Source organism: Strix aluco, chromosome 9 (assembly GCF_031877795.1).
Source record: "Strix aluco isolate bStrAlu1 chromosome 9, bStrAlu1.hap1, whole genome shotgun sequence".
Lineage (NCBI taxonomy): Eukaryota > Metazoa > Chordata > Aves > Strigiformes > Strigidae > Strix > Strix aluco.
In genome coordinates this window covers 8,048,325-8,064,748 of record NC_133939.1, presented here as the reverse complement: position 1 = coordinate 8,064,748, position 16,424 = coordinate 8,048,325, and the positions used below count along the sequence as shown (strand labels likewise).

General features: G+C 47.3%; 2 protein-coding genes and 1 long non-coding RNA gene across 3 annotated transcripts; 1 reads left to right on the top strand and 2 right to left on the bottom strand.

The window, feature by feature from the left end:
• Positions 1-1,329: 1,329 nt before the first annotated feature.
• Positions 1,330-7,467, bottom strand: LOC141927016 (G-protein coupled receptor 35-like). The gene is made up of 2 exons (XM_074833631.1): positions 7,228-7,467; positions 1,330-5,514 (listed from the first exon to the last, which is right to left on the bottom strand). Exon 2 carries the CDS (start codon positions 5,500-5,502, stop codon positions 4,534-4,536), a length of 969 nt encoding a protein of 322 aa, XP_074689732.1. The 5' UTR covers positions 5,503-5,514; positions 7,228-7,467; the 3' UTR covers positions 1,330-4,533.
• A 1,922-nt stretch (positions 7,468-9,389) lies between these two features.
• LOC141926872 (G-protein coupled receptor 35-like) lies at positions 9,390-10,070 on the bottom strand (the record flags this gene model as incomplete). Its single annotated transcript, XM_074833259.1, has 1 exon — positions 9,390-10,070. A coding segment is annotated over one exon (681 nt), but the record flags the coding sequence as incomplete, so codon positions are not given.
• A 3-nt stretch (positions 10,071-10,073) lies between these two features.
• LOC141927017 (uncharacterized) lies at positions 10,074-15,905 on the top strand. Its single transcript, XR_012624271.1, has 4 exons — positions 10,074-10,379; positions 11,836-11,909; positions 13,585-13,754; positions 14,721-15,905. It is a non-coding gene; the product is annotated as an uncharacterized LOC141927017 (long non-coding RNA).
• Positions 15,906-16,424: the final 519 nt, after the last annotated feature.

The following is a 16,424-nucleotide window of genomic DNA, read 5'->3' as shown; positions in this document are numbered from 1 at the left end:
TCTGCCCCATGTGTTTTTTCTCCTGGCTTTCTCACGGGAAGATGTGATGTTGCAACAGCAAAACTTGACCAAAGCAGAACTACGGGGTCGGGAGCAGAATATGTCAGTCTTATTTTTAGCATGGAAAACCTGTGAAATGGCAGTGTTAGGCTAACTGCATCAACTTCACACAATGACCAACCCTGTCTGTTGAGCCTGTTTCCCTTTTCCCCATCATTAGCATCACACAGGAGCTGAGCCACGGCAGATTACGCACTGGCAGGGCTCTCTGTACTATAGCCCTCTCCGTACTCCAGCAGCATCACTGCTGAAGGGGTTGGCCATGTATCTCTGTGCAAACATACTGGGGAGGGCATGGCAAAGCCTGTGCTCCCCAGCTGCCTGCTGCTGCTTTGGTGCCTGTAGAGTTCCCTGGAGACTGCTGGGCAGTGCTCACAATTGAAACAACTGCACTGCACTGAGAAACCAAAAACACAGAGGTACCTCCAAAACCTGAAAGCAGCACCCGACTCACTAAAATGCAGAACTCCCCAATATGCGCCCTTCATCTCCTGGGAGAGGAGTGCTGCTGAAGCCCAAACCTCTGGTGAGAACTCAGCTTTCAGGCCTGCCCAAATGCCACTAAACAGCAAAATACTGTCTTATGCCAGCCCCTGCCTTCCCTGCTTAGAAGGGCCAAAAATGCTAAATCTGTTGGCTATTCACTTAGAAGAAAGATTCTGGATTACTTTGTAGGCTTTTCCTTGCCTTTTTTTTTTTTTTCTCTCAAGCCTAAATTTTGACTGCAGCATCAATTTGCTCATTTAAGGTTTAAGCCATTGTTAGCATCTTTCAAGGGATAGAGAGATTATATCTTGCTGAAATGTTAGCTGAATGCAGTGGCCCAGCCCTGCTAGTTGGAGCTGTCAGACTGTGGCTGCTGCTCCCTGCTATCATTAGTCAGACTCTTGTGCTAGGAAATGGGAAAAATTTGTGGATAACCATGCTGCTGTCCTCATGGATTGCTATTCCAGTGCTGTATGATGGCTGGTAGTTTGTTGTGGCCCAGGTGCTGATAAATCATCTGTTCCGTTACTGGGAGCACTCATGGAGCTGAGGTTTTGTTCAAACTGAAGAAAGGTGTCAGAAACGCATCATAAACATCATTATGACTTGACATGTAAACCAGATAATAATTTTTGTCCAAGTAGTGCATACTACTTCAGAAAGTTCCTCACTCATCTTTGGGTTGCACTATCCTGTTGTAAGGCAGATCTTATATCATGGTAACTAAGTCTCCTCTCACAATCTCCAGTATAGGTTTAGTGTTAATAATAGAGGAATCTGATGTACAATGGTAATAAATGAATATTTATTTATAGATATATTACTATGAGATAGAGTTATTTTCACTTGCAAAAGAATGTTTCCTTTTTTGTTTTCATAGCATTCAGTACAAACAACAAAAACTATTACTAAATGATGACAGGGATATTGTGACATCAAAAAACTTCCATTTTAAGAAAAAGGAACACAATTTTTAAAATTTAGAACATGAATGGCAGGAACCCTCAGTTTGCTTCCTACAAGAAAAAGACATTCACTTCATAAAGCTCCATATGCAGTAAGCTTGGCTACGTATAGGAACGCCAACTATAAATTCTTTAGTGCACCTGTTGTACTGGTTTTGGCACCAACAGGGAGTAAGCTAGTGACTGTGTGGTGCTTGGCTGCTGCTGGCTGGGGTGAAACCACAGCAGCTGTTTGGTTTAATAGAGTGCCTTGTCTGTGGTCCTTTCTTGATTTAAAAACGATAGGTTTGGGCAAGAAGAAAATGCTCTGAAATTCCTTGGTTACAAAACAGTAGCAAATGGCATTGTAATGGCAGTTAGTATTTGCTATACTATGAGACCTATAAATGAGACCACTCGCACAAAAGCGTTATTGTTTTGTATTTCAGAATAGACAACCTAATTGGACAACGTGCCCCATGTTAACAGGGAGAAAACATCAACATGACTGAGTTTGCAGAAAAGGTAAGAAAGAGTAAGTTTTCTTTCTGGATTAACAGCAGTATAACAGGTTGATATGAATCAACTTTCATCTTTTTTCAAGATAATAAAAATTTTCATAATAATCTGTTTGGAACAGGCCTTCATTATAACCAATGAGATGCAACATCTCAGAAGGGGATCCCAGAGCCAAAAGTGGTTTTGAAGGCCCTCTGCGCTGTTTCTGAAAACAGAAATCTTCCTTGCTGAACACCTGGACATGTAAGTAATGCCTGGCACACCATAAAGGAGAATGGGCTAACAGGGGACCCTAAGCCTCTTGTTCTCTGAGGATAGTTAATTGCAGTGTATTTGTTGACAGCTACAAGGGTGACTACACTCATGCATTTCCTTAAGCAACAGATGCATTGTAAGATTAGGCACTATTCATCTCTTGTACCTTTTTCCGTCTTTGAAAAGAGACTTTAAAAGGCAGAATGAGGGCCAAACAGTGTGCAGTGATTAAGTTAGTCACATACACAGACTTTTGCTCTGCTTGCAGTGAAATACCAGTAATGCCAGAGCATTAAATAATACATCAGAGAAGAAAATGGGGACATAAATGATCAGCTGAATGACCTGAGTAGCTTCATCCATTTTTATGCTGCAGTTTCTCACTGCAGCTTCCATCATGCTGGGACCTCTGCCAGAGTATTGACACAAAGCAAGTAGATCTAATGTCTGGATGGCGAGTGCTTTCTGTGATGGGAATAGTTGTTTCCTATGTTGATTGGCCAGTGTCTAGACACTGGTTTCAGCAAGTGGTCTGCAGACACTAGAAAGTGACAGGCCCCTTGTAGAGGAACTATTTGCAAGTTGTCACTAAGAAACTTAGTTTCCTGTAGGTTTACATGAGCAGAATATGGGTTTGCATTCCCTGGAGGAATTTTTTAGGGGTTTACAAGTCAGAAGACATTGAAAGTCAGGGACCATGAAGCCAACTGAGATACAGCTATCACATGCATTTCAAAAACTCTATAATATTTTCCACACTGACTTTAAGTTATTGAAGTGACTATGTGGTAAAATGTTAGATGAAATTTCCATGCAGGTAGAATGACTATGCAGTAGTCACACCCTGGCACTTGCTCCCCTCTCAGCCCAGGCTTCCCTATGGGTCACTTCCTTCCAGTGCCCCAAGACCTCCCTTTGTGGCTTAACTGTTTTGAGTTGCCTTGTTGTCCTGTTGTCGCTTCCCTGTGGACTGGAATGATACATGGTGCACACTCAGCAAGCACAGATATTATAGAGGAATTTGTTACCTGGAAAGCCAGACATTAAAACTGATGCGTGGTGTGGGATCCAGCTAGCATAGATGCTCTCTGTATAATGCATGGAAAGAGTTAAATGTCTCAAAATGAGGTGCAGAAGAGCTGTTGAACACCCACTGTGCGCTGTCCAAGCAGCTGAAAAAGAACCCAAATCCAAAGCAATGCTTCATCACACAGGGCAATGCCGAGAAGCCCTCAGCAGTGGGTCTGCCCTATCTCTTCAGAAGGGCCTTACACACCCCACTCTCACCAAACCTCCTCTGAAAATTGTTCATGGATGACGAGGGAGGGATCAAGGCTGCATCTGCTCCATGTTGCTCACTGCTGTTTTCTGGGCATCAACACTCCTGCAGCGTGAGGATGCGACGACTTGGGCAGATGTAATCACCTCTCATCAGACGTGACACCCCTTGGCAGTTTGATCCCATTAAAGTACAGCAACAAACCTGTTACCTGAGGTTACGGTCGTCGCTTGGGTGAGATCAGGTCTTCACAGCTTTATTCTTGATATGCACGATGCAAAGGGTCTGTTCTGTGGTCCACAATGCTTTACATAGCTCAGTTTTTCCATGCAGTAATGGCTTATTTATAGCCACAGGGATTTTAGTCTCACAAATGCCAGGGCATTGCCATAAGCTAATACAAGCGTCATATGGCAGGAATGGGCCAATAGTCTTAGGCCACTGTCTGACTCCTGCAGTTTACTCCCTGCGCAGCAATAGCTGCATCCTAGTGATAGCTGCAAGCTTTGAAATTATATAGGCTGGCAGGAAACTACCACTCTACAGGCAAATTCTTTGATGTGAGCAGCACAGATGTATTAGGTTTGGCATTGTAGGACAGAGGCTTTTTCTTGTTTTTAAGTCACCATATGCATTACAGTACTAGAGGTTGATTTGTGTATTGCTGTAAGGGTGCTCAGTTTCCTATGTTAAGCTGCAATGCAAGTGCATTGGCAGAAACAATGGCCTTCTAATCTATTTTCCATACCACGTGGCTCTCCCTCTTGTCCAGGAGATGCCTGAAGATGTGATACAAGGATCCAAGACAACAGTCAGAGTTGGAGTCAAGTCATTGAGGGCAGAAGGACAAAATTCAAGTTAATATCAGACCCCTTGGAGGGGGTTGCCTCTTTTTTGCAGGTATGCCTATACCCACAATGATTGCAAATACTGTAAGTGGTCCCATTTCCCCTTGCCTCGAAACTTCAGCAGCACTGTGGCTCTTAATACCTATAGTGCACTAGACCTTGTCTGTGTCACAACTCGATCTGTGGGTGGCTGTGACTCTTGGCTTTGGTTCATCTTGGATCTCATTGATATACAAGTGGGGAACAGAGAAGGAAATTCCTGAAATTCCTTGGCTGCAAAGTAATAGCAAAATGCATCCAAACAGCAGTTAGAATTTGCTAAGCATGCACAGATTTGAATAGAGGCTCTAACTGCTGAGAGCAGAGGACAAGCTCCAGCAACATCCACTGCAAACCGCAAGAGCAGTGTGATGTGTAAAGGTGAAAAACATACGATGAACACACACAAATTCACGGAAACAATGTGGATTGCTTTCTGGATTAACTTTGTCTCATGAGGGCTTGTGGTCATCTTCTTTTTGAGACATTTGATGACTTGTACTGAGCAAAAAATCACAATCCCTAAGGGAATAAAATACCCAAAGGTAATGGAGAATAACAATGAGTAACTAGGTTGAATGGATTGTTTCCGAAAGCAGAATTGTTCTTTTCTTTCTTGAAATTTTAGACGCAAGTAGGAATAAATCATTACCATTATCCATAGAAACCCACAAATAGAAGCCGATTTCAGTGGGGATCGAAGAATCTTTGCTTTTAGAGGGAACTTGATTGCAATGTATCGATCAATTGCAATCAGGGTGATGATAAGGATGCTCATAGGCATGTTTGTAAAATAGATGTTCCGTATGGTGAAACACAGCTTGTCTGTGGGATGGTCATACTTGGTAAAATATATCAGGAATGGCAGGGCGAAGAGCAGGAAACTGTCTGCGACCATGAGGTTGATCATGTACACCCTGGTCTCGGTCCACCTCTTGATTTTGCAGCAGAAGACCCAGAAGGCAATTGTGTTCAGTGGGATCCCCAAACAGAACACTGGGATGTAGACGATCAGTTGAAATATCACAATGCTATTCTGCAGCGTGCTGTCATCTTTGGTGCAGTTCTCCATGTTGGGCCGTCTCTGCAAGAAAAGGGTGCAGGCATGAGACTGAGCTCAGGGACAGGTCCTCTGGGCTGGGTCCTGCTGCAGTGCTGCTGCTCTCCTGGCTCTGTGGCTCCTTGCACCCCTGCACTGCATATGTAGGCAGCCCCTGGAGGGGCTCGGGTGTCCCATCACCACCGTCTGTCCCTCAGACATCAAGGTAACACTGTCACTCACCACCAGCTAACATAAAAACACAGAGGCAACCCCCTCTTACAGCTATTACAGGGTTAAGTCTGTCTTGCCCTCCATTCAGGCCTGGTTTTCACAGTTTGGGTAATAGCAAAGGGTCTACAAAGTAGAATGATAATTTTTGTGGTCACTTTGCTGCTGCTCTGGTTATCAGAGAACTACTGGCTTTAGGGCAGCACAAAGCAGAGCAGGGTAGTATTCCCACTTTGCCCCCCTGCTTTGCTGCTGAAGTCACCCCATGGGTTTGCTTTGGGTCTTGCCAGGTCTGTGAACCTCCACAGGACTTGAGCCCTTCCAGCCGTAAGGTAGCTCAGGTGGCTTTGCTCCTGGGGGCTGTGGGAACGCTGCTGCAGCCTGGTGGGTAGGTGCCTGATGTGGGCAGGTTTCCCTCAAGCACAAACCCACTCCTCTCACTGAGGATGCTGGGAAGGAATAGCTCAGCAGGGGTACCACCAGCTCTAGCAGGTAGCAGGTCTCCAGAGAGAGAAAGGAAAGTTAGTACCTGTGTCTGATCTCAGCCTTCAAAGATAGGGAGCCAAAATGTTGCTAGAGCAGAAAACACGAATCCAAGAACTTAGACTATCTCCTGGTATTCCTTTAAATATCTCAGGGCATCTGCTACCAGCAAAGAGGCTGTGGAGGATGAATCAGACAGTCTACAGCTCATAAAGGAAGTGTTTACAGTGAGGCAGAAAAGGAAAATGCCCAGATTCCTACAATCTCTTATAAATACATTGCCTTATAAGTCAGCAGCTTCTAAGCATCAACATTTACACTGTAGTGAAAATGTCCAATTGCATAAACTAAGTGAACTGTTTTTAGTGTCCGAGACTGGGAGACAGATCTGGCAACCACAGAGGAAAGCGCAGCACCTGCCCTAGCACCAGAACTGGTATGGCATCACTGAACCACAGGCATACAGTCATTTTTAGGGTGGAATTTATGGAGGCACTAACACACAGCTGGTGTCCTGGCTCTCTTGGGCTTTCAGCTTCACAGGTCCTTGGCTGCACTGTGGTACCACCTACCCTGCAACCATTCCCTGTCAGCCGACCATGGTCATCCTGCAGTGAGAAGCCACTCTCTGCATGCCCTGAGGAGCAGCTGAGCCCTCCGGGTTGGACTGGGCATCCCGGCCCCATCAAATCCCCCATGTAAGCACAGAGCCGGGGGTGGTTTCCAGGGTGCCATGCCGCAGTGTGCCTGGAGCTGGGTGTCTCCACACTCATGGAAGAGGCATGGTAAGAAGCACTGGTGTGAAACCACAGCAAGGGATGAAGACCCCCCTGAATGACACATATGACTGCAAAACAGTGAGGTATAACAGCTGTGAAAGCAGAAGGAAACTGAGGCATCTGTGTAGAGCTGCGGATCAACCCGTATGTTAACAAGCAGGCAGCCCTCACTAGCTCTTCAGTTAAGAGGTGAGAAAGCACACCCTGAAGTACAAAGCAGAGCACACAGCCACACACTGCTGTGGGAAGAATTAAAAGACATTACCTGCTTCTTGTGGGGCCGTCAGGTGAGTTTAGTCCCCAGAAAGGTTGCAGTGTAGATGTGGGTGTCCTTCCAGGGGAGGAGATCTGCCAGGGCCGTGGGTGCTGCTATGGGGTGCTGCTCTGTGGGGGCACAAGCCGTCTGGGAGCCTGCTGTTGACAGCTCAGGAGCGCTGAAACACAGCAATGAACTCTTGTTCCCCAAAAGTGCTTCATTTATCACCTACTTTTTGGGAAGGTCGAGTCTCTGGTGCCCTCTGTCGTTCTTCTCACATCAGCTCGATGCTTCACCATCATTTTTTCCACACCGTCTGTGCTCCCCCCCGTCACCTCACACAAACTAGCAATTAAAATTTAATATTTTCAGTTGTGGGAAGACAAATCATTTCTGAAATAAAACCCATAATAGTTGCAAATTGCGTTTCTGGCACTGAAAGGTCCCCCAGGGAGCACAGCAGCCCATGCAGCCTCTGGCGCGGTTGCAGAGCATGCCCCAGGCAGGCAGCAGTGTGGGGGCCGGTATTTTTTCCAAGGGGGCACGTCAGTGCTCATGCACCCTGTGACAGTGAGCTCAGGGCGAGGGGACCCAGCATGCTTCTCTTCGGTGTCTTTACAAGAGAGGTGCCAGATGTTATGGGCCTGCTCATCCTCTGTGAAGCAGCCAGGTGTCTAACACTGCGCATCAGCGTCACTGGAAATCTTAAGCTGGTAATGACAGTCACTGCCAACCGGGCGTGGGTGAGAGATACTGGTGCGGCAGTGAGCACGCCATAGGTGACAGGACCTCTAGAAACATGTTTAAGAACATGCCCCAGTGGTATTTTGTAGTCATTTTGATGGCTTTTGCTGTCTGTTGGCTGCAGCAGTTGCAGCCCCATCAATGTGAGCCAGCTGATGGGAGCCAGACTGACTCCCTCAGGATTTGTCCCATTAATTCATGTCTCCTGAGCTCACAGTCCCAAAGGTGACACAGCAGATTGAGCAGCAGCAGTGGGCTCCCTGAAGACAGATGTAGGTCACAGGGGAAACTGTGTAAGTGGGCAGGGAAGACTCTTTCACACTGTCTCCTGGAACACTCAGGTAGCATTGCCTGGGCAGAGCTCAGAGGCCATTTTGGAGACTTTTCAGTATTTAGAAAGCAAAAAGCCCAGTCCTAGGGAGCATTTGAATAAGATGTAGGGGGTCAACCCACTCCCCATCTCCCCTGAGTTTTGTAGGCTTCTGACTCATGGACAAATGAAACGTTAGGGGTGTCAATGTAGGCAGGTTGCGGAAACCTGGACCCAGCTGTGTCCAGATGTGGGGTTCAGCTGGGGGGTGATACTCTGACCCTGAGCTGTGACTGGGAGGGTGAACATGGGGGCCAGCCTGATGCCACAAGATAAACCCAGGGAATAGCAGTGCATGGGTGGCAAAGGTTTAGACAGACTTAAAAGGACTTCCCCATTGAGTGGGAGCATCAGCCCCATGGGGATGGCTGCTCTAAGGAGGTGTGTCTGTGCCAGGGCTCAGCAGGGCAGCAGGAGGGGAGCCGGCAGGAGGATTCAGCTCCTGGACTTTGTGCCTTTATGTCACTGGACAAATCTTGCTTTCATCCTAAAAATGTTCCTTTGCATCTGTCTGACGCATTGACTTGAAGGGGAAGGGCAGTGAGCAGAGCCCTGTTTTGTAGGGCCATCTACTTAGTAGTATACTGGTACCACCCGAACCCCCTCAGCCCATCAAAGGAATATGATAAAAATAAATGGTATTATTTTAATAATGCAAACAACCTGAAATACATAATGAGGTAAAACATGATGTATTCTTTTGTAAGTGTTGACAATAAGGATCGATTGACTTTAGCTGCAAAATTAACTAAAACAGGGAAACATACATGGGTCACCTCTCTTCCTGCAAGAGTAACAAGCAGGCGCTGGAGGGTGGAATGGAGACATGTTACTGACCAGCAACTACATACACGCTTTTACACAGCTCTCTGAAATAACTTGTTTAATAGAAACATATAGTATAAATCACAATTAACTTAGTAACGCTAAACCTCCCTAGAGAGAAAGCACAATAGTTATCCCAATAATGTTGAAGCTGTTTCTTCTCTTGATGTTACAGAGTTGTGGGGTTTTTTTGGGTTTGGTGTTTTTCATCCCCCCTGCCCCTCACCTTCCTTTAGCAAGTGTGTGTCTGCAAGGAGTGGATTTGATCTGTCTTTTCAGTGCTGGATTTGGGCAGTGGAAGGGCTTCATGGAACTCCTTGGTCACAAAGTAGTAGCAGATGCTATCCAGGCAGCAGTTGGACGTGGCAATACACCTTGTCACAGTGGAGAAGTTCTTCATAACCTGGAGCAGGAAACAGGTAACTCCGATGCTCTCCATTATGAACCTGGCAAGTAGCCCAAGGTAGGCTGGCAGAAAGCATATTAGAAATACAATCAGATTTGCATAAATAATGTGAACAGCTTTCTGGATTAATTTCTTCTCTGGTGAATTTGTGTTCAGACGTCTCTTAAGGTTTCTAATTACTTCTGTGGAGCAAAAACTCAAGATTGCTAATGGAACAGTAAAAATGAAGAAAATGGAAAATAGGCTCAGAGTAGCGGGCGCAGTGGTATCCTTCTGAAAGCAGAGAGCAGCGTGTCTCTGCCAAAACTGTAAGATGGTAGCGATTATCACGGAGACCCACAGAAGCCCACAGAGAAGGGCAGCCTTTAAAGGAGACCTGAAGGTCCTGGCTTTCAAGGGGTGCTTTATGGCAATGTATCGATCAATGGAGATAAATGAAATTATGTAGATGCTCACTACCATGTTGATAAAATACATTGCCTCTACAAACTGACAGAGTTCATCTCGGGTTGACTTATTCCAGAGTAAATAAGCCATGGAAGGCAAGGTGCAGATGACGAAGAAGTCTGCAAAGACTAAATTGATTACATACACCCGGGTTTCTGTCCAATTCTTTATCTTGCAGAAGAACACCCAGAGGGCAAGGACATTAAATAGTGCTCCAAAAAAGAAAATTATGTTATACAGAGCAAATTCTATGAGACGAACATGGTGATACAGTTCTAGATTTGTGACACTGCAGTTGTTGGACACATTCATTGTCCTGATGTGTAGATGTTGTATGATGTTCTGAGACCTGAAATGGGAAAAGACATGGTAAGACTTTACTCCTACCTCTTAAAAGATGCATGGCTCCTATAAAAAAGGGTATTTAAGTAAATATTTACTTTGTTATCAATTTGAATTTGAGTCTACAGAGCTGGCTTTCTGAGTCAGCCTCTACCTGGGATGCATCCTTTGCCGAGCTTTGTTTATGTTTACTCAGTTTATGAGTAAGTATCTCAAGGTACACTTCCAATAGGACATGACAGGAAGCCTTTATTAAAGGCTTCTTGAAGGGGGGGGGGGGGGGGGCGTGGAATAGCACCTAGAAAAGTCCTCATAGGTAGTGGGGGCATCTTGTGACAATGTGAACGCTAATTTGTTAAGTCAGGCTGTGCAAAAGAGGTAGAATTACCCTTAGCTTGGTTTTGAGCTAGGCAGGGATTGAAGCAACCTTAAAGCCCAGCACAACCCATGAGCAAAAACTCTTCTACTGGTTCTGCTGGCTTGGGAGACAGACTAGGGGGATGAAGGGCTGTAAGGGCATAGCAGATGTCACTTGGCAGACACCTTCATGCTCTGGCTTTAACTGTGCAGGTTTCTGAGCCTTTGGGCTGCCTTGCAAATCTGGAGATCCTGCTCCAGGTTGAGGAAAACAGCTGAATCTGAGTTCCTGCATCTCAAAGGCATGCTTGAAACCCTAAGGGAGGGAGTGAGGCATGCTGCTCTCTACCTCCATGGGAGGGGAATGGGGGGTGGAAGGATTAACCTGATTAATGGCGGGGACCCATTTGTTCCAGGAGAGAGTACAAGTCTGCTGATCTAAAGCAGAAAGACACACCTGAAAGACAAAACACCAGTGCAAACAAGGAACTTGCCACTAAGGGCTGCATTAGATGGCTCCTGCTCAGGCAGGCATCCTGCCGTCTTAGGAAATCCATGAGATATAAGTAGTACATCTCTGTCACACTGGCTACTAGATGTTTTGGATTGGTTGCGTGAAGAGTGTGAGTTCATGGGCTGATAAAAATCAGCTTTAACCAGACCCCATCCTGTGCAAAGTGGCTCTATGTGACGTGCACATGGAACAATTCTGTGAACTCGTGATTTTGTGTATATGTCGCTGAATTTCTGCTTGCATCTAAATGCACTTTGGAAAGAATTTAACCTTTTAATTTAAAATAAGTTTTTTACCACTCTAACAGGAGAGTGAAGTGGTGAGGGATCTGGAGAAATCCTACAGCTTTCAGAGATGTAGGAAGGGACACCATGACTGAATATGCCTGGTTAAGCAGTTATTTGCCTTTGCAAGCGATGCAGACCTTGTGGTCAGTTGGTGAGGGCACTGCCTGCAAAATCAGACTTCAGTTCTGAAGTAACTGATGAACATACAACTAATTCAATTGCTGGGGGGATATGTAAATGTCTTGGGCCCTAGCAGACACTAATGTGACTCCTGCATAGAGCACTCTCCCAGTTCTTGTGTGCTCACGTCTGGGTTTCCCAACAGAGGCTTGCTGCTGGCTGTCTGCACCCTGGAAGGAAGTTGATGGCTGTCACACAAGGAGACCTCTCTGAACTACAGTAAGTAGCAGCAGGGAAACACCTTACATCACGGGCTGAAGCTGCCACACCATTATGCTCACCCAGTGCACAAGGCAGATGTCTTTGCTGTCATGGTTGATGCTCAGGTTGCTTTTCACTGTCCCTGGTCTGCAATGCCAGCAGCAGCCTCTATGCTGAAGCACAACACAGGCAAACCATGCTGGTGTGCTCTGCAGCGTGAAAGGGCTCTGGCCAACACCACCTTTGGAACTGGAGATGTGCCCAAATGCAGTCCCCAGCATCAGGTCTCACAAGTGCTCCTGGCTACGAGGCAGCCCAGAGACTGGGGGGAGGAGGGAGGAAATGAGCAGAGGGTTTTAAAGCAGGCCACATAGCACAGATAGGGTATGGCTGAGCATAAAATGTCTTTAAAGAGATGCAGTTTGATAAGCTACCATATCCTGTGGCTGCTGGAAATGTTTAAGGTTGGGTAGATGAAATGGCTGCAGCATCAGAGGGGCTAGGCAGCAACCTACAGCTGTGAGAAAAGCATGGAGACAGCTGTAAACCAGCATCTTGCTGCTGCTGGAGGACCAGGAACAGGCTGGAGCTCAATGGACAAAGTCACCAGTATTGTGGAGTGTGTCCTGCTTCCCCCCCACTATAGACTGGGGAGAGCTGATCCGCAGCTGTTCCCCACCATGGAAGCTGGTCACCAGCTGGGGACGAAGGTCAGGGCTGGGCTCATTTCCTCCAGCAGCTCAAGAAGTAGTAAGCTTCTTCCAGACCCTTAACAGAGAGGTTGGAGGGATAGAAGCAAGGCAGAGGCTGAAGGCACTGTGGGTGTTGCAGTAGCACCGTGGTGGCAAACATCCTGTGTTTTTTCCAGTGGGATGCCCATGGGGAAACAGCTGCACTGGAGGGGGACTCTTGCCTGTAAAATCCTCCTACCTTCTGGTGAGGAGGGCTCAGAAATAAGCAGGTACCAGAGGAATGACAGGTGAATGTGGTGGGTGAAATGACTAAGGACAGCAGGGCAGCCTTGGTGGGTGAGGGAAAGGACCTGGAACTGAGCAGAGGGAGAGGAAGAAGGAAAATGGGGTGGGAAGTATGGTGTACAGCACAGCATATTCTGCATCAACTGCCACCTCCATGGCAACTGGTTGGATTTTCACCAACATTTCTATAAATTGAACGGGTAGCCGTCAGCAAAGATTTAATGAACATGCTGCACTGGTATGAGAATAGACTTGGACAGGGCTGTACTCCACAGGCACTGCTGGCCAGGCCCTGCGCAGCGAGCCGACCTGGGAGGGAAGCACAGCCAGAAAGAGCAGGCAGACAAACTGCCTCTGTGGCAGAAGAGCCCTAGGTGAGGGGTTTTTCCTCTCTTTTGTTTCCAAATCGCATAAAGAAATCTGGAAACTACCTGCGCTGACCTTGCTGTTGTTCACAGCTCTCTCAAACACAGTGATCTAAGGCACGGTACTTTTTTCTTTTCTTCTTTGAAACTGGTGTTCTCTCAGGCTCATCTATCGCTGCATCCTTTGAAAACGGTAATGTAGTAACCCTAACAACAGAACTTCTTTGAAAGATGCAAGGGTTTACTTAGACAGAAAACAAATCTTATGGAATCACTTGTTTCCTGTGTTGGGATGAATTTACTTTCCAGTTCCCAGCTGCTGTTAGGAAGTAATATGTTGTGATCTTCCAGGTGAATTACCAGGAGAATACCTTGGAGTAAGAACAGAAACTGAAAGGCTCAGAGATTGCAACCTACTGCATGGACCTCTGTGGACTGCACTGCCCTGCAGAAACCAGGCGTCTAAGCCTCCTCTTCCTCCTCCCAGCCACAGCAGGACCCTGAGCAGCAGTTCACAGAGAGTAAGAGAGAATGAAACAAAGTGATATTACCTGTAGGTTTAACGGCACAAAATCAGCAGCAGGTCCCGCCGGAGGCAGGGCATGTGCGGGCTGTGCAGCCACACATCTGGGCCAGGAGGAGCAGGGTCAGCTGAGGCAGCCGGTGGGGCTGCATGCACAGGACACCAACAGCTCACCGGTACTTGAGGGTTTCTATAGCACCTCCTCCTCCTGCGTGGGAGAAGATTTCATGTCAGTTTGGTCTTGAGTTTCAATCTGCTGGCCAAATAAATGGTGGCAATACTTTCCAGTGAGGTAAAATGTTGTGTTCTAAAAGGGTGTGTTCAACAGCTAAGCAGTGGCACTCAACAAGTGTGGATTTGAAATGCTGTGCTGAAACCTAAGCTAAGCAAAACCAAGAAGATGCGATATCTGGTGTTGGATCACTCCACACAGCTGGAGGTGCAGGGCCCTCCGACTGAGTGCTGAATGGAGTCATACTTGTTTGCACGGCTCTGGGTGGTGAGGTGAGCACACTGATCAGCTTGGTATGTAGCATAGTCTCTCTCTAGGCTGGAGAAAGTCTCCCCATCCCTCCTCAGATGGACACTGCTGTACCCAAATGGCCCCTTGGAATGGGTTTGGTGCCTGGGGCAGGGATGGGGCAGGAGATGGCCACGATGGGGCCAGTGGCAGGGCTCCAGCCTGCACTTCTTCTCCAGTACAGGTACGGCCAAAGCACCTGAGAGCTTCAGGCTGGTGACTGAACCAAGACCTTGGCATCTCGTATGGGTGACGAAGAGTCCCACTTGTTAGACCCTGCATTGACAGAAGTGGAGGCAGGAAAGTGAGCTGTAAGCCCCAAAGGGTCAGTGATGGGCTATTTAATTAGTGTCAATAATCAGCATGCAGTATAGCTAGTGGGGAATTGTCTTACTGCCCACTTACCCTTAGTACCTGACCAGCTGTAACACTTTTTCATTGCAGTGATGCTAATGGTGGTTGGCTGCTCATAAAATAGCGCGATGGGTACTCTTCTGGCCATGCGAGCTGTGAGAGAAGAGAAGAGAAGAGAAGAGAAGAGAAGAGAAGAGAAGAGAAGAGAAGAGAAGAGAAGAGAAGAGAAGAGAAGAGAAGAGAAGAGAAGAGAAGAGAAGAGAAGAGAAGAGAAGAGAAGAGAAGAGAAGAGAAGAGAAGAGAAGAGAAGAGAAGAGAAGAGAAGAGAAGAGAAGAGAAGAGAAGAGAAGCCAAGCCTAGCCAAGCCTAGCCTAGCCAAGCCTAGCCAAGCCTAGCCAAGCCAAGCCTAGCCTAGCCTAGCCTAGCCTAGCCTGCTGGCTTGAGCTTGGGGGTGAGAGCACACAGGCACTGATGTGGTGAGCGAAAGATAGCAGGATGCCGATGTGGCCCAGGCGTCCCTGGCTCAGGAGGCACTAGGTGGCATCAAGCAGAGGAAGCGCTGCAGCACAGCTGTCCAGCAAGACTGTGCAGGGGAGAGGACCCGACGGAAGAGCCTGAAGATAAGACCCACTTGCTCTGCTCCACCACAAGCCTTACGCACCTTGCAGCCACCCTATAACCACAAAGATGTATGTGCCGATCACAGCCCTCAGGAGGCAACAAGGCATCCAAATCCCTCAGTTTGTTTGTCACCAAGGACAGGCCATCAGTGCGTAAGGCAGGAGCCATGTAAAATGTGTCTGAACCACATGCCGCTAAGACCCTCCAATACCATCTGGCATTTGTGAGGTGCCGTGGCAGAAGAGGACAGGGAAGCCTGCTGATATGAAATGCTGCAGTGGATCTTGGAGTCACAGCACAGAAGAGGGACTGGAGGGTCACTGCAGGTGTTTAAGGCCAGGAAAGACATGTGTGAAGAGAACCACAAAGGAAAGGCTGTGGGAGCTGTTTGCCTGTGGTAGCTGCAGCTGCGTTTCCCAAACAGGCTGATGCTGTGAGTTATTTTTGACTGAGAGCCCAGGATAACAGCCTTGTTCACAGAGTGGCTGAGGTTGGAAGGGACCTCCTGAGGTTTAGTCCAACCCCTTGCTCAGAGCCTGTTGCCCAGGGCCAGGTCGAGTCTGGTTTTGAATATCGCCAAGGATATCTCCACAAATTCCCTGGGTAACCTGTTCCAGTGTTTGATCACCCTGAAAGTAAACATTTTTCCTTATGTTTAAATGGACTTTCCTGTATTTCAGTTTGCGCCCATTGCCTCTTGTCCTCTCATTGTCACTTCTGAGAAGAGCTCTGTCTTCTTTAATCCCTCCCATTGGGTGTTTACACACGTGGATGTTACACTCAGGCTGAACAGTACCAGCTCTTTCAGCCTCCCCTCATATGAGAGATGCTCCAATCCCTTAATCATCTTTGTGGCCATTCCTTGGACCTGCTCCAGTAAGTCCATGTCTGTCTTGTACTGGGGAGCCCAGCACTGGACACAGCACTCCAGATGTATCTCACCAGTGCTGGGTGGAGGGGAAGGATCACCTCCCTTGACCTGCTGACGATGCTTATCCTACTGCAGCCTAGGATGCTGGTGCCTGCCTTTGCTACAGCCATGCATTGCCGGGTCATGGTCAGCTTGGTTTCCACCAGGTCCTTCTCTGCAAAGCTGCTTTCCAGCCAGTCAGCCCCAGGCTGTGCTGGTGCCTGGAGTTGCTCCTCCTCAGGTGCAAGACTCTGCACTGCCCC